This window comes from Linepithema humile, unplaced genomic scaffold (genome assembly GCF_040581485.1).
Source record: "Linepithema humile isolate Giens D197 unplaced genomic scaffold, Lhum_UNIL_v1.0 unplaced_1, whole genome shotgun sequence".
Classification (NCBI taxonomy): Eukaryota; Metazoa; Arthropoda; class Insecta; order Hymenoptera; family Formicidae; genus Linepithema; species Linepithema humile.
In genome coordinates, this window is record NW_027124985.1 from 73,833 (window position 1) to 92,994 (window position 19,162).

A 19,162-nucleotide genomic window follows, 5' to 3' on the forward strand; every position below is an offset into this window, starting at 1 on the left:
TATATATAAAATCTTTATCTATGCTATAGTATAACGAAACATACTTCCAAGGAATTATGTCCTTAAAATTATATATGAACGAGTTTGATATGTTTTGGTATTTTAATACTATTCTCCAGTCTACATAATCTATATTATCTACAATAAAGTCTTCAGGCATTTTATGATATTGTAAAATATCATTAAGTATAAATACATTGGAATGTTTCCTTAAAAAATTAACAGAAAGTTTTTGATTACGTATAATTTCGTAAATATACAACTTATCAATATTATTTTCTATAAAGTCTTCGCTTAAAGAGTATTCTCTACTGAGGAACATATAATCTATAGCATAATCACTGTTTTCTATATCACATAATTCTAATTTCTTATTTAGGAACAATAACTTAAATATAGTGTGATGATACTTACGCACAGAATTGTCGTTTAAAATTTCTTTAGTTATGTTATTTCTTTTGATAAGCATATCTATATCTAGATAGTCAATACTTTTTATAATATTCTCATATGGCACTGTATAATCTAATTGACTAGTAAAATTATTATATATATGACAATCTAAATTAAAATATAAGTAGTCAAAATATATATATTTATTAAATCTTAATAGGAACGATTTATCAATATTTTTATAACATTTTGACAGGTTTTTTTAGTTTATTTTATGTCTAAATTCGTATATAAAATCGTGACTTAAACTATTATCAGACGAAGATATATAATTCCAATTAACTTTTCTTTTAAATTTTCTTATAAAGTTTTCTGATAAATTTTGATATTTTGATATATATTTCCAATTAACTTTATCTTTAAAACTTTCTATAAAATCTTCTGATAAAACTTGATATTTAGATATATAATTCCATTCAACTATATCGTAAAACCGTCGTATAAAATTTTCTGACAGATTTTGAAATTTACACACATCTTTAATACTTACTCTATCTATTTCGTCAATTATAATACTTTCAGGTAGTTTTTTTATTCTAGATAGTAAAGTCATATCAAATTTACTTGAATACTTTCTTAAAATACATTCGCTTATATCGAAAATTGACAATAAGTTAAAATCAATATAATCGATATAAAACTCTATGAAATCACATAAATATTTATAGTTTGTTTTAATCATAATTCTCGTTAGAGTCGTGTGTATATTATTAACATCTACTAAGTCTCTTAAATACTCATATTTATATGCGTATACATAGAGCGACACATGAGCATTTTTTATATTTTTGGAATGTGAAAATAGTTTTTGTAAGAACACTTTATTATTATCATTGCAATCATAATATTTTATGTATGAATTTATAATTGCACTCAAACATATACGACTAAGCTCCATTATTCTTATTTGATAGTTAATTATCCCATGTGGGAAATGACTACCGGCGAGATAATGGCCCAGTACCGATTTCTGGTACTGAGTATTGGCGCGTTACTAGATGCCAGTACTGATGTGGTGCTGGAGAAATACTGGGATGATAGAATTGGGCCAAGACTCGAATTACAGTACTACTTTGGTACAGGATTTCAGTATTGCTGCAGTATCGATTTCCAGTAGTGCTGCAGTATCGATTTCCATTATTGTTACGGTATTAAATCAGTACCGATTTTCAACATAACAGTACTAAAAATCAGTACCAATCCCCAATACAGTAACAGTATTAAATATCTGTACCGATTTCAAATACTATTATAGTATCAAAAATCAATACTGATTCTTAATACTGTAACAATATTTAAGATCAGTATCAATTTCCAATAATTATTATCAATTTTGTGCGCGATAATCAAATTAAATTACAGTATTATTATTAGAATTATTTATTATACACATATAAAATCAATTAATTGACATTAATAAAACATTATTAAATTGACCTAATCAAACAGATGAGTATTATTTTTCATATTAAAAATAATTTTCTCTTATCTATAATATAACATAATTAATTAATTAATTCACATTTTTTCCAACATTTTCTCTTTCTTTGCGACCTCCGCACCGATCTACTGCTCCCGAAAACCATCGACTCAAGGAAGAATTTATTTCTCTTTCTTCCTTAGTTCCAAATTTACTTACGAGAATATCTATCAAATAATTTTTTATTCTTACATTATAAAATATATCAATTGATAATTAATATTAATTTAATAGAAGCTGAAATAACGCATACCCATAAGTAAGCTATAAATTTTCGTTTTGCTGAAGTTTAATTTTTTTGTTTCATTTTTTTGTCGACCAAAAGCAGTAAATAATATCTGGACATCTTTAGTCATTACAGCTGATAAAGCATTATGTATAGCTTTTCTGTGTGTTGAAGCTACATTAACATATTTTTCAAATAACGTACGCTGTAAAAAATATAAACCTATAAAATATTTTATTTATTAAATAAAATATTAAAATAATCTAAAAAAATTAATTACCAAGGCATTTTTTTTTCGTCAACGTCCATTGAGGCATCCAAAGTATCAAAATCATCTAATATAGATATCGGTAATGTAAAACCAATAATTTGTTTTAAAGCAGAAACTGGATTCATTTCATCTTTGTGTGATAAATTTAATAATAAATTGTTTTGTAATTCTTCAAATCCTTTCCGTATATCGTATAAAATACTTTTTTTTATGTTATCCATCTTTTTTTGTATAAGTACTTTTACTTGTTCATAGCAAGCATTAGCAATGACTTGAGTGCATTCTAAAATAGGAAAACAAATAAGTATTTATTCTTAATTTATTAATTTATTTATTTATTAACTTATTTATTTATTTATTTATTTATTTATTTATTTATTTAGTTATTTATTATAAGAAAATCTAAGTTATATTATTGTAAAATTTTTTTAAGTAATCTTAATTGTTAAATAATACTACACCATTATTTTCTATACAATTATTGTGTAATTTTGTTCTTTGCACAGGATTTAAATTTTCGGCTTTGTCAGAGAGAGAGAGAGTCGCTTTACGCTTGTTACTTTTTTTACTTTTGTTATTTTTAAAAGTAACTGATTCTGATGAACTGCTTGGAACGTCATTATCTACGAAATAAAAATATCAATTATAAATGTATAAATTTACGAATTTCAAACATGTTTACAAACAATAAATACCTTCTTCTATTTCCGTAATTTTTTCTTTTACAATTTTTTGACTTGAGAACGATTGAAATTCTAAATCACTGATATTACTTGATTTATCTGATGCTGTATCTGACAATTCTTCAGCATCTATATCAGATACTTCACTTGAAAGTACAACAGTGTCTTCTGTAATGCGTGTCATACGACGTAGTCCCTGATCGAAATTATCTATAATATAACGTAAATAATTCAATGCATTTTTTATTTTACTTTTTTTAACTTGTACTTACTAGCATTTTTCATTAATTTAACAGGATATTTCTTCCATGTTAATTCTAGAGTTTTATTTTCTTTACTCCATTCTTGTACTTTATCGTACTCTAATTTTGGCGGATATTTGCAAAACCATGTGCGTTTAAGTTTTAATAACCATTCTTTTGGTACAAGATCTATACATAATTTTTTATCTTGACGCCGAATACTAGTAAAGCAGACGACTACGTGCGTAACATTATCACTTAGTTCAGTTCTATATAAATTACATAAATAATAAATTACGATTATTTTTCTTTATTGGTAAAAAAAGCTTTTAAGTCAATAATATTACGTATTTTATTTTGAAAATTAACAATAACATAATTACCAATAAATTGAAAAAATACGTGTACTCACAAATATGAAAAATCATTCATGGTTGATGCGAATTATAGCACTGCACTGCACTAGACTTAATACTAGACTGGACTAAAATATAGTTTTACTTTTTGTCACGTAAATCAAGAGACACGGTAGTGTCTCGCGCCAAGTTCACGCGCAGCGCAAGACCGACCGTGTATCTTTACGCGAGCACATGAGCTGATAGGAGTCGAGATTTTCATATCTCAATAATGCGTGGACCGATCGAATTTATAATAGGCTCAATCGATAGAGCACATGCGATTTACATAATAAAAGTATCTTTACTTTTTTTGTACATGCTTTCTAAAAAAATATATTAATTGCCAAAGTTTGCCAAAGTCGAAATATGCCGAAATCTATGTAAGTCTTGGTCGTCGTCGTCGTCGTCTGTTCGTCATCCTTCTCTAATATATAAGTTTTTCCTTTGTCAACTAGAAGCATCAAAATGCGACATGGTTGTCCTTTTCTACATCCCGTGAAATGTCGATTCCCGCATAAGAGCGTCTTTTTTCTTTCCTTTCTTTTTCTAAAAGATGTCTGTTCTTTTCCAACATGGCGGCGCTCAGACCTGTCAGCTCGCAGCTTTGATGATACTAATCACATTGATATAATTAATATCGGTCGTAAAATGTATATGTAACGTGTTGTGGAGACGAATAGAGATAGTGTATATCAAAATAATAGTATTCTTTATAAAAAAAATTTTCTCGTCTTGAAGTGCAGAAGTGTAGCAACACACATGCTGACAACACTCTTAAAGGGAACGTTCACAAGTGTCCCCTCCCGATTTGATTCTCCTTGAAATATGTTGTAAAACATACAATTTGAGAAGACACGTATTTTTTTATAGTGGCCCTAACTCAAATTTAAAGGGTGAAACACCCTTTTGAAAAAAACGAGTTTTTTCTTTATGTGTAACTATCGCCAAAACCGTAGGAGATATAAAAAAATGTTTCAAGTAGAAGTTGTATGGCTTGTAATGGGCTTTATAACTGTGTAGTTGGATTTTCAAAAAATGTAATTTTTTTTAATTTACTCTTACCCCTTGGTATTATTTTTTCGAATTTCAAAATTTTTGTAATGACAAAAGTTGTAGCATTTTTTACGCTGAATTCAACCATATATGATTTTATTATGTTCCGAAATCGCATCTTTCAAAAATAAGTCATCAGTATCATATTATATGCGTCGCGCTGCATGACGCATTGTTTATACCGCACTTGTGTTGCGCAATAGTCGTTAAATAAATATAAAAATGACATGTTATCACATATTTAAGGAAGAAAAGTTAACTAAAATTGTTGCTAAAGCATCCCTTCCACATTACACTCTTATAGATAATCGCTGCATTTCGTATGCAGCGCGTTGTCATATACAAGTTAGCTATCAGCGCATATTACACTTTGAAGTTTTGCTTGCAGTGACCACAGGAAAATAATTTATGAAACGAAAACAGTGAATGAATCAATCTATTCAACATATATCCACCCTGACTCTACTCTCTTGGCCCGACTTGACTGACAATGAATAAAATTCTGTACATACTCTTTTTCAATAATTTTAATATACTGCGATATATTCTACATACTATTACATTCTATTAAATTATTACGATTTTTTTAAACTATGGTATATAAAATCTTGAAATATAAAATGTATATTATAAGTATAATTATAATATATTGATACAATAAATAAGCTTTTATATATATTTATAAGCTTATTTATATATATTATAATTATACTTATAATATACATTTTATATACCATAGTTTAAAAAAATCGTAGTAATTTAGTGGAATGTAATAGCATGTAGAATCACAGTATATTAAAATTATTGAAAAAGAGTAAACTGTACAGAATTTTATATTTTATTTCATTCTCAGTCAAGTCGGGCCAAGAAGGTAGAGTCAGGGTAGATATATGTTGAATAGATTAATTCATTCACTGTTTTCGTTTCATAAATTATTTTCCCGTGGTCACTGCAAGCAAAACTTCAAAGTGTAATATGCGCTGATAGCTAACTTGCATATAACAACGCGCTGCGCACGAAATGCAGCGATTATCTATAAGAGTGTAATGTGAAAGAGATGCTTTAGCAACAATTTTAGTTAACTTTTCTTTCTCAAATATATAATAACATGTCATTTTTATATTTATTTTGCGACTATGCACAACACAAGTGCGGTATAAACGGTCATGCAGCGCGACGCATATAATGTGATATTGATGACTCATTTTTGAAAGATGTGATTTCGAAACATAATAAAATCATATATGGTTGAATTCAGCGTAAAAAATGCTACAACTTTTGTCATTACAAAAATTTTGAAATTCGAAAAAATAATAACAAGGGGTGGGGGTAAATTAAAAAAAATTTCATTTTTTGAAAATTTAACTACACAGTTATAAAGTCCATTACAAGCCATACAACTTCTATTTGAAATATTTTTTTATCTCCTACGGTTTTGGCGATAGTTACACACAAAGAAAAAAACCGTTTTTTTTTCAAAGAAGTGTTTGATCCCTTAAATTTGAGTTAGGGCCGCTATAAAAAAATACGTGTCTCCTCAAATTGTATGTTTTACAACATATTTCAAGGAGAATCAAATCGGGGAGGGGACACTTGTGAACGTTCCCTTGTTAGTATTCTGTAGTTAGTGGACAGAAAGTGTACTTTGTGCACATTGGTGGAATCGGCAGGTATGTAATGTTTATAGAGAAGAAATGTCTAACACTTGGATTGAAGCTGACGATACGCTAATTAAAAAAAGACAATGGCCTAGAGGTGCTAAAGATGTTTTTGTCATTCTTACAGAAATTTGATCAAAAGTAATCTGTTTTTATATATGAAAAAAAACGCAATAACTTAGAAATACAGATGGTTTTTTATACCCTTTTTATGATCACTAATAATTTTCTTATAAAACATGTTGTAAAATATAAAAAAAAATTATTAGGTTTGTATAAATTAAGATTTCTATAATCAAAAAGAGGATCGTCGTATTGAAAATATGACGGGAGTGATGGTGGGATATTATTACCATTATTTTTACTAAAAAAAAAGAATCATATTTATTAAAATTATTTTTACTAAAAAAAAGAAATGATATCTCACAAAAAAACCTTTTTTTTAAAAAAAGGTAAAAAAAGGGCGCCAAGTACACGCCTTGTTATATTAAAAAAAAGTTTTCCTCATAAAAAAACCTTTCCAAAAAATTATTTTTTTAAAAAGTTTTCCTCATAAAAAACCTTTTCAAAGAACTATACTTTCAAAAATATATTATATTAAAAAAAAGTTTTTCTCACAAAAACCTTCATAAAAAAATTGTACTTTTAAAAAAACTTGTATATTTTAAATAAAAATTTGCTACATATTCTGTCTATAAAAGAGGTGATATCAGAAAATGACGCCAAGTTTAAATAAAGAACCTTTCAAAAAAAGTTGCATGTATATCTAATTATTTATTTAAAAATGATATTTATGTTTATATCTATAGTTAATTCTTCTTAAGTATACTTTTTAAAATAATTGCATCTGTATCTAGTTATTTTTTTATATCTGTATCTAGTTAAATAAAAAAATTTTTCAAATTTAATCAAAATAAAAAAATATTACAAAATTTCGCAAAAAACTTGGCGCTGCTATAAAATAGCCTTAAAATATTATTATACATCTTAAAATATTATAGAGCAATGAAGGCTATTAAAATATTATATTATACATCTTAAAATATTATAGAGCAATGAAGGCTATTTTATAGCAGCGCCAAGTTTTTTGCGAAATTTTGTAATATTTTTTTATTTTGATTAAATTTGAAAAATTTTTTTATTTAACTAGATACAGATATAAAAAAATAACTAGATACAGATGCAATTATTTTAAAAAGTATACTTAAGAAGAATTAACTAGATATAAACATAAATATCATTTTTAAATAAATATAAAATATACAAGAAAAATATACAGTTATACGCTTTGACACATAACAGCAATGATGCCAGAACGAGGTTCCGCAGTCAACAAACAAATGCATATACAGAAACTATCGATAGTGAAATCAAAATGTATTGAAATATTTATTTATACGGTAATGAAAAATTAAATGTACATATTGATTACATTTATGTACATTTATTAAAATATTTACAAACATTTACAAACTAAAAAAATTTAAGCGTGTAATAATTTTGTACAATACGTAATATTCTTAATGTTTAAAAGTACGCATTTATGTTTAATTTCTTTAACATGAAAAACGCAACGGTATTTGCTTAAATTAACTTGCCATAAACCGACATTAGATGATTTATAAGGATAGTTAAAAACATCTCTTGTATCATAATATAACGATCCTTTTAGTGATAACTTTTCTTGATTTAAAACATCATTTTTTAACGAATAAATTTTATTAATTTGTATGATATTGCCATTTTTTAGTTGTACAACGTTATTAGGAGATGTATTTGTGATAATCATTTCATTCCATGTTATACTTTTAAATATTATTTTTGTCATATGATTGCCTAAATAAATTGATTTTTTTTTAACATAATCTGTAACTGATATAGATTGAACAATCTTTATATTAGTATTTAAATTAATTTCTTTTAAACGATTTGCAACTTGACTTAAAGGATTATTTGGTGTACGAACTAATTTTTTTAAAGTCATCAAAAAATTTTCAAATGGAAATGCCGAAAATGATGTCAATGAACATCCTATATGAGTTACATCATCTGCTATATGAATTAAATTATGAAAATTAATACTTTGAATATGAGAACCATAAAATTTAGGCAACAAACGAAAAAATAATATTAATAATTTTTTTGCATTTTCTGCGTTTAATATTGCCAAATCATCACTACATAATAATCGACATGCTACATATAAAAGAGAAAAGTGCTTATATTTATCAGTTGGAAGAACATGACGAAGTACTAATATACCACTGTATAACAGAAAGAAACGAAATTGTGTCGCTTTCCAATTTTTTAAGTTACCAATATCAAAAGTTTTTCTTTGGAATTCTGAGGGAATTTGACCAGATAAACCATGGAGTAAATTGCTTAATAATAATCGATTTCGTGGCCCAATACCACTATTCTTGGGACCACCGAATACAATATTGTTTAATAAAGTTTTTGTAATACCAAGAAATAAAAGGTGCATTGAATCTAGAACAACTGATTTTACTGGATCAAATCCTGGAATTTTTAATAAAGGAGAGATTTCGTTATCAAGATGATGCTGAGGCTGCCTACGTTCTTTGAATGATTGTTCATTGCGTTCTTCACAAGTAGTTCTCGAATATATGCGTTTATTTTTACCAACTGTTTTGCCTTTTACGGTACAACGTTCGCATGCATAAAATGCTACGTGAGATTTTACACATTTAATAAATGACCTAGCCGGTGTATCACATATAAAACCTAACACTTTAATATTATATATTTTATCTGACAATTTAATTTTATTGGTCATTAAACTTAATAGTTCTTCTATAAATTCATTTAAAAACTCCGTTGGTGATTTTGGTTTAGATTCACCGTGATATATAGCAACAACTTGCGGTTTGACAATGTATTTCTTATCATGTAACATAATCAATATAGGCCAAAATTGTTGTTTTAAATTTTTATAAATTTGTACACCGTCGATGTTAACAAAAATTTCAATTACATCTTTTACATATACTTTAGGATTTATCATCAATTTAAGAGCTTTTTCTAAACCAAAATAAATGTAAGTACCAAACGATCCATTAGCACTTAACATAAATTTAACAACATTTCTGGAATTTTTAGTTTGCAGAAATGTTGCAGCTGTTTTTGGAAATTCGTCATGTTCAGTTTTCAAAATACATAATAACTCAGATAACATTTTGTTATTGAGACATGCAACATTTTTAACAGACCAATCAAGTATCTTTTGTTTAAAAGAAATATTTTGATCTAATTTTTCTAATTGTTCTTCGACTTCGTTGTCGTGACATAATTCTTCACTTGATGAAGATGATGTAATTTCATTATCAAAGATGCTAAAGAATTGAAGATTATACTTATTTAATTAGAAAAATATATTTAATATTCAAAAAGATTATTTATTATTATTATTTGTTTATTTATTTATTATTATTTATTTATTTTTTAAATAATAAATCCAAAAATTTCATCAAAATTAATCATTACGTTGTTAAAAAGTATAAATTGTATTAACAGATAATTTCAATATCATCATCAAATAATGATGAACAGATAATTTTATCATCAAATATGTAAAATATTTTAAATTATAAATATGTGTGCAATTACTTGGTATTTCTATTATCATGAGATAATGCTGAAGAAGAAGGCAAAATTTGTGCACGTTGTTTTTCAACTTCACTTTCGGTCACCCAAACATTGTCAGATTGTAACTGATTTTTTTGATTCTCGTTTTCATATATTTCATTATCATCCGATGATGACGATAACGATGATGATGATATAGTCTTTAGTTTCTTTAAATCTCGATATTTTTTGGTATAAAAGTACTTCCTTTTCAGCATTTTCTATTAAATTTTTACCACTGGATATAGCTGTAACTATGAGTTATAAAATTGATAAAATTGCAATTAAAAAATTATTTTCCATAATATAAAAAAAGAGAGAATTTGACAACTAGTAAAAATGATAAATAATAGAGTTATCACTCACAATAACTGTTATTACTCCGTTTCTCGGCCAATTATTAAGTTTATCTAAGTTTATCCGTTTTGTTAATAACGCAATGGACTAGAATATAGTTTTACTTTCTGTCACATTAAAATATACAACGGTTATACTTTTTAACACTGCCTCCTATGATGTATACTAAGTATTCGATGTTCATCTTTTGCCAATTTTAGTGCTAAAAAATTTACCGGCATTGTACCATTTCGGTACTGGCATTTAACGCTCTTCTTTTGCCAATTCCAGTACGGGCACAGTACCTTGAATTTACCGGCAGTATACCGTTTCGGTACTGTAATTTGACATTTCTTTTACTAATTTTTGTACAGGTATAGTACAAAAAAATCCACCGGCAATATACCATTTCGGTACTGGCATTCAACGCTCTTCTTTTGCCAATTCCAGTACGGGCACAGTACCTTGAATTTACCGGCAGTATACCGTTTCGGTACTGTAATTTGACATTTCTTTTACTAATTTTTGTACAGGTATAGTACAAAAAAAAACCACCGGCAATGTACAATTTCGGTACTGGCATTCAACGCTCTCCTTTTGCCAATTTCAGTACGGGCACAGTACCTTGAATTTACCGACAGTATACCGTCTCGGTACTTGACATTTGACATTTTCTTTTATTAATTTTTGTACAGATACAGTACCGTAAATTTACCGGCAGTATACCATTTCAGTACCATTATTCAATACCGATTTAGATAATGGGTTAGTACTAAACCATTGTTATTTTAATACTGGTTTTGTACTATTTCAGTACCGAAATGTAAAACCCGTTTTTCGGTACTGGATCTGTATCTCGCCAGTATCTAATACTAGTCTGATGTATGAAATTCCCACATGGGATATTATTTCAAAATTTTATCTCTTAATAAAAAAGATAAAATGAAAGATATACTTATTAAAAACATTGTAGTTGATAATAAGAATAATGATATATACAGAATTCCTATAAAAGATTTACCAATTAATTGTCCTCAAATAGTAAATCTATCACAATCTTATATAAGAGGATGTAGATACCATTTCAATATAATAGATTCGAGATTGGATGGTATAGACTTTCCTTGTGTAGGTATAAAGATACCAGAGATAAAAGGCAAGGGATCAATAAGATATACGGATTATCCTGGGTTAAAACTTATAAAGTCTTTTGAAATCAATATCAATGGAAAATCTATATTAAAATTGAGTGGATTCGATATATTTAGTTCTTATTTTTCTCCAAATGTATATAAGGACGATACTATAGTAGGACACAGAGAGGATTACTGCAATTACAAAAAAGGTAAACATTTAGATTATACAATATTTAACCAATTAGACTTATTTATACCTATATTCACGCAATTCGATAAATCTCCTCCTCATTCGATACTAAGAATTCCAAAGAACAACAGAGTAGAGTTTGTAGTTGAAATTGGTCAATTGACAGATATAATAAGTTATGATAGAGAATTTGCTAGCGAGTCACTTTCTCTGATTGAAAAAATTATTCCAGAAGTTAAACTGTTAGTCAGAGTCTACAATATTCAATCTTCATATCAAATTGAAGATAAGTATATAGAGGAAAACAACTTTTCCCATATAAGAGACGAATATTATTCTGTGAATCCTAAAGAAGAATTCTTTACAAATACATTCAAAAAAATTACTGAAATAGGATGGTTTTGTAAGACATCACAATTCAATAATATGTATTTTATATCTCATCCAGGCTATAATGCTACAGAAAAGGATTATATAATTTCTTTTAGGAATAGAATTTTTCCGGACTTAATTAGAATATCTGAGAGTTTTGAAAATTTCAAAGCTGAATATCCGGGAGGTTCCGTTTTTGTTAATATTGAAAACAACACTAGTTATAAATTTGATAACCTAAATTACTGTAAAATAATTATAAAAAATGTCCCAAAAAATAATAAAATATGGTTTCATACTAATGTACTTGAATTTAATAGAGGAGGAAGATCGGACAATTATAACATTTCAAAGAAATTTAAATATATATTAGGTGATTATATTAAGGAAGAAAATAGAATAATTCCTCTAGAGATAATCGATGAATTAAATATAGAAGATGTTAGTATTCCAGTAGATTTATGGGATCACACGTATAATACAGCAGGTAAAGATCTAAGAAGTTACAAATCAAAAAAATACGATGTTTTAATATACGAGCCATATATATTTGGATTAGATTTTGTATCAAAGAACATAGGTTTTGAAAAAGATACAACAGTAAAGGCTGGACCTTCAGAAAGAATAATAGAAAACAATAAATATAATTTCTATTTACCTTATTTTGGTTATAATCATTTCAGAAACTATTACTTTTTAGAAAAATATAAGTATCCGTGTATTGGAAACGCTAACTTTAATATAGCAAATATTCTTCTGAATCAACCTTCGTCGTTAGACTTTAATAAGGAAAAAAATATACTCAATTGTTCTGTTGAGGTAAAATGGAAAGATTTCGACGAAAATCTTTCCATTGAAATTGGTTAAAAAATCTCTTAATGTTTTTATTAAGAAAGTGAAAAAACTAAGATATACTAAAGATTGTATCGAAGTGATTGAATAAATGAAAATATATAATGAAAATAAAAATCTCTAATGGAGTATAACAAAGATCAACAAAAAGTTGTTGATTATATTAAATATAAACTAGATAAAGATGAAACTTTGCTTTTATTTATACACGGAATGGCTGGTACTGGCAAGTCTTTTTTAATAGAAAGAATAGAAGAATTATTCTCTAACAATCTTAAAATTATAAAGACATCTTATACTGGAGTATCTGCAAATAATATTGGAGGAAACACATTACACAAGACATTTCACATTAATGTTAAGTCAAATACTGATGAAAAAGAGAATTATTATAACTTTGTATGTAATTTAGAAAGTAAGAGTGTAGTGATAAATGAAAATACGATTAGGTACATATATACTTTACGTATCATCATTGGTACATTAGGTATGACGTTTAGATATAAGGTTCCAATCCACTCTGTCCTCGAACTCTCTGATAAAATCTTCTGATAATTTAAACATAGATATTGATTCCCAATTAACTTTGTCCTTAGGTACATTGTATAATTGGTACATTAAGGTCCATACACGTCCTTGTGTATTATATCGATATCAAGCAAATCAGATTGTTTATATTCGTAAGAATCTCTGCTTACTTTTAATTCGTTATTATCTTTTGTACTTGAAATTTTATAGCTATTATCTTTTATCAACTCTTTAAATAATAGTAATGATTTTTGTCTATTCCTCATAATTTTATTATTAATAGAGTGTATGTAAAACGGGTATATCACCTTTTTGTTTTCTACTTTTACATATTCTCCGACACCAACTAATTTTATGTCTTTGTTAATGTTAGTCTTCAATGTATATATTATATTATTTAGTATCATGTAACATATACCGTTTTTAACTTTAAATTCTACTTTCTCTCCGTCTACTTTTGTTGTTATCAAAATATTAGTTTCATTTTTCTGAAGCAGATTTTTAAACGTAATGAAATTAGTCTTCAAAATATTAGGCATTCTATTTTTTAAAATTGAAATGTTAAAAATATTAGAAACCCCATAAATTAGAGAAAAACAATCTATTAGATTTTTCCTAAATAAGTCTTTATCAAAATGTTTTACATTTCCAATATACTCTAATTCTATGTACCATGAAGTATTATTAGGAATTCTAGTATAATTTGTTACAGACGGAATTATAATTATGGACAAGGACAACAACAACGAACCTGTAGATGAGAAATTCAAACTCGACAATACAATAGATGTATTAGCATGCATAAAACCAAACTTAATACTTATGTCAGATGGTATATATATAGAAATAGACTTGATAAAGTTTTCGTCTACAGGAGATGAAGTATTTAAGAGGATAAATATAAAAAACAACGAAAGTTTCTATTTTGATGAAATATTATCATTCGTTGTAATACAAAATACAAAATCGTTAAATCCTAAATTTTATGTAACTCCTTACTGTTTAATTTATGAATATTCACTTGCGTACAACAAACTTGTAATACCTAGATGCATAAAAACCAATAACTTCTTTTATCACAGTTATTATGGAAATAGTTATGAAGTTATAACTAAATCTGAAGACATCCATACTTTAAATAAAGTACCTCCAATAGAAACATTTAAAGAACTCGGAAAGAATTTCGATTTAAATAAAATTTATAACTTGGCTGTTACCTCAAATGAATATTTAAATATAGATAAAACTAAATATTTTATAGAAAATAATAGAAAAAGAATATCATTAAATTTTATAACAAATTTTATTAAAACACAAGCTATTTTAAATTCGTTTTCCCCTCAAGTTAAAAGTGTCAAGTATGATAGGAAAAATAATAATTATTTATCCATAGATATAGGAAGAGGAGGAGATATGCAAAGGTATTTTTACATAAACGCTAACTCTGTGACTGAAACAGATCCAAGTGAATTATCGCTTGACGAATGTAGATCGAGATACAATAAACACGTCAAGAAGTCAAAATCATCATTATTTAGATTATATTTGTTTAAAACATACTTCAATGACAAAGATTATATATTTACAGTTAACTCTTCGGGGATTGGAAAATATATAGGTATAGATTGGAACATGGCAATACATTACAGTTGGAAGAAAAACAAAAAAAGTGAAATAGTAAAAAAAATTAGAGAATTATTGCACGACAACGGGAAAATTGTAATCACAACAATAGACGGAGAAAAAGTTAAAGACGAGATGAAGAAAAGATCAACGGAAGAATTAAATTTTATGATAGACGATGTAAATATAAAAATTGTACTATCTCAGGATTATGAAGGAAATAGTATATTTAAAGTATACATACCAACAATGACATCGGAATCACAAGACGAATACGCAATAGATATAAATGAAATGATAGATGTATTCGAATCGAACAAGTTTGTTCTTCTAGACTGCTATCATTTTGATTTAATAACTTCTTATCAGGATATATTCGATACGCTAACAGTAGTAAGAAACGAAAGAGAAGATTCTAGACATTACTTCTTTAAGAATTTATCCAATTCAAATATAAAAAAGTGTTCTGATTTGGAAGTTTTGTGTTCAATGTATGTATCACTTATATTCGAAAAGATTTAACTTCATTAATATTTTTATTTTAAATGCAATGGTCATATGACAATTTTGGAACTATTGTATTATTGAATAAAGAAGCATGTAATTTTTTAGATTTTTGTGTGAATCACGAAACATGCTCTCTTTTGTATAGAAATTACGATGAGAAAACTTTCGGGTCTGTATATTACATAGATTTTAATAAAATGATAATGTATAATGAAAGATATAGATCTAAATTTTATCTAATTAGAGATTACGTTTCTAAAAATAATCAAAACGAATTATTTTTAAAAAATAGTAACAAATTAATAAATACAGTGTTAAACAGTAATCAATTTATACCTTACTGTAATTATACACCATATTATACTGACGATTATTTTAACATACAGTATCCTGATATTGCCAGCATTGTGATATTAAAAACTTGTAATCATAAAGAATGTCATCTAAGGACTTGTAAAACACATAATGGAGAGTTGAATGACTGGAATAACGAATGTCACGATTATTTAAATATTTCATTGATTAACAAGGAAAATTGTAAGTATATATATAATATATAATAAAACTGAAATTTAATACAGTCTAAGTATTCTAATGTAACAATATTTACTTACATTATAAATCGTAAAAATGAAAATCTTTGATATTTTATCAAGTTCATTATTTAATATAATTATACTATACATTATTGATATTTCGTTTATTTGCGTGTTAATTATAGATAAATATAAACATAATGATGTGTGTATTGCGAATATGAACGAATCTGAAGAAAATAATAATACTATAGAATTACAACAAAATTATACTGAAAATTTTAACAAATATATTACTTTAGAAAATATTACATATTTACACAAAACTATATATCTACTGCATGATTATAATATACAACACAATATAAAACTTTTACACGACGAGATTTATCATTTTATTAATAACAACGGAAGCTTTGGAGAAAATGTAGATCAAGACGTGTTATATGAAAAAATGAATACACTTTTATACATGTTAAAATATATAGGAGGAGATTTCGAACTGAAATCCCAAGACGTTAAACATCTTTGTGTTGTACTCAGAAGATATGTTCTAAATGGATATCCGCGACCAAATAAATCAAATATAGAAACTATTAATAAACTATTAGAAATGACAAAAAGTAGAAAGGTATATCAGTTATTATAGATGTAGTATTTTTTATATTTTACTATAGTATATCAAGTTGTTGTAGTTGTAGTATTTTTATATTGTACTATTAATATTTTTAATAAATGAATTTTAAAAAAATTTGTTTGAATAACGATACAAAAATTATTGTAGATAATTTTAGTCCATATGATATTTTTATAGGAATAACAGATAAAGGATTCGATTATGATTATAAAAACAATACAACAGGACTATCACATTTATTCGAACATTCCATTTTCAGACACAGAGGAGAGAACGATAATATAATATATAACGGTTCAACATGTTTCAACTTTATGACATTCTTTAGTAAGAGAAGAAACAATAGTATTACATATAATGATGTATGTAAGAATCTAATTTATAAATTCTATGACAAATTTAGTAATATCCCTTTTATATACAATTTTGATTTCGATGATAAATTAAGTAAAATAGTAGATGAATTAGAAAATGAATATTATTTTAGAAAAAATTACGATATTGACGGAATTTCTCTATTTTTTATAAACTATGGAAAGAAATATTTAGGAGGCACGTCTATAGATCTGTCAAACGAAGAAGTTATAAAAAAAAATTAATAAAATTATGGGAAAATATAGATCCGTCTGATATCTTAATAATATTAAAGTATAATAATGATGAAATAATAGATATTATATATATTAATCATACATTTGGTTAAAAAAAAAAAAAAAAAAAAAAATCTACGTACAAAAATTCTACAAACGAAATTCAAAAAACGTTAAAGGGATATTCGTGTATACTAACTAAGTGTGAAAATGATTTTAATATAAACATTAGGGTGGACAACGATAAAAAATTGTTCAAAGGACTATTCCTGTTAACTACATTTGGTATAAAAGTAAATTGCATAAATGATTATTTTTATATATCAATTAGTTTTGATAGAAATCCATTGAATATAGTTAATTATATTCTAAATGAAAATATAGAGTCAATTGTTAATAATATATTAAGTAACAACGATAGAAGAATATATATAGAGGACGTTTTTCATTTTTACAAATATTTTGATATAACTTCTCTACTAGAAGACTACTTGTACAGTGACGATTATGTAGATAAATATTCTGAATATATTTATTCGGTCATTGAAAATATTAAAGAGAATGTTTTAACATACGGGAATTTAATAATTAATACTCCTCCTGACAATATATTAGTAAATATGATTGACTTGAATAACGACAAGGTTTTCGTCACAGAAGTTTTATTAGATAAAGATTACAAAAAAGAAGAAAAGATTAATATAAAAAGAAAAAAATTTAATAATAAGGAAGAAAGAAAAACAAAAAATTACGTAGAATTTCCACAAATAATTAAAAATGTTGAAAATTACGAATTGGATTTCAACAAGACTTTAAACAACTATTGCTACTTAATATTGTTTTATGTTCACAATTCGGTTTATAATATAAAAATAAGTAATAATGTAAAGATAATAGGAGATAAGTACGAAATAAAATATATACTAAAAAGAATCAAAGGAGAAAATATTAATAACGAATACTTGTATAGAGATTTTTGTCCTTATTTTTACGAAGCTCTGTTTCAATTTTATTTGTTCGACAGGGAATGTCCAGATATCAATAGTATAGTAAAGTTATTCAAAAGAGAAAATGAATTAAGATATATTATAAAGAAAATTCAAAACGAAGAGAGTAAACGTGAGCTTATCTTGAACAGTAAGATATATAGTATAAAAACAGAATATAATTTTCTTATAACATTGACATGGACAGAAAACAAAATATTATATGGATATATGTTGAACTACTTAAAAGATAAAGGATTGATATATTCAATGAACATATACGAATCAGATGATTATGCAATGTTCTTTAATTTAACTACTGATCCAGATAGATGCGTATATGAATTAGACAGATATATATCGTCGTACGAAGATATAGACGTGCTTTATATAGTTTCTTACAAATCTAAAAATTTAGATTTTAGTAGTATTTTTTTTATTTGAGAGATATTAGTGGAAGAAAAATATTCGGAGATATCATATAATAATTTTTATATACGTTTTAGAAGTCATGGTTTGCCCATAAATAATATCACATCCATCTACTAATTGATTTAAAACTTCAACTGATATGCTAATCAATTTATCATTTTTATTTGGTTGTTTAATTTTTTTTAATTTACATACAAAATTAATACTTGTAAGATTTTTATATAATACATTATTACTCATAACATATTCTATTTTTTTTCATTACTATCTATATTTTCAAAATTTTCTAGCATTTTGTTAATACTATTTTTTAGATAAATAGATATAT

General features: G+C 26.1%; 1 protein-coding gene and 1 long non-coding RNA gene across 2 annotated transcripts; both read right to left on the reverse strand.

The window, feature by feature from the left end:
- Window positions 1-2,129: 2,129 nt before the first annotated feature.
- On the reverse strand, window positions 2,130-4,656 carry LOC137001820 (uncharacterized). Its single transcript, XR_010891675.1, has 2 exons — window positions 2,440-4,656; window positions 2,130-2,364 (listed from the first exon to the last, which is right to left on the reverse strand). It is a non-coding gene; the product is annotated as an uncharacterized lncRNA (long non-coding RNA).
- A 3,108-nt stretch (window positions 4,657-7,764) lies between these two features.
- LOC137001814 (uncharacterized) lies at window positions 7,765-10,924 on the reverse strand. Its single transcript, XM_067360989.1, has one exon. It carries the CDS (start codon window positions 9,658-9,660, stop codon window positions 7,948-7,950), a length of 1,713 nt encoding a protein of 570 aa, XP_067217090.1. The 5' UTR covers window positions 9,661-10,924; the 3' UTR covers window positions 7,765-7,947.
- Between the last annotated feature and the right edge of the window lie 8,238 nt (window positions 10,925-19,162).

Coding starts and splice junctions, on each gene's coding strand:
- LOC137001814 (XM_067360989.1), bottom strand. CDS start 9,660: ATGTTATCTGAGTTATTATGTATTTTGAAAACTGAACATGACGAATTT.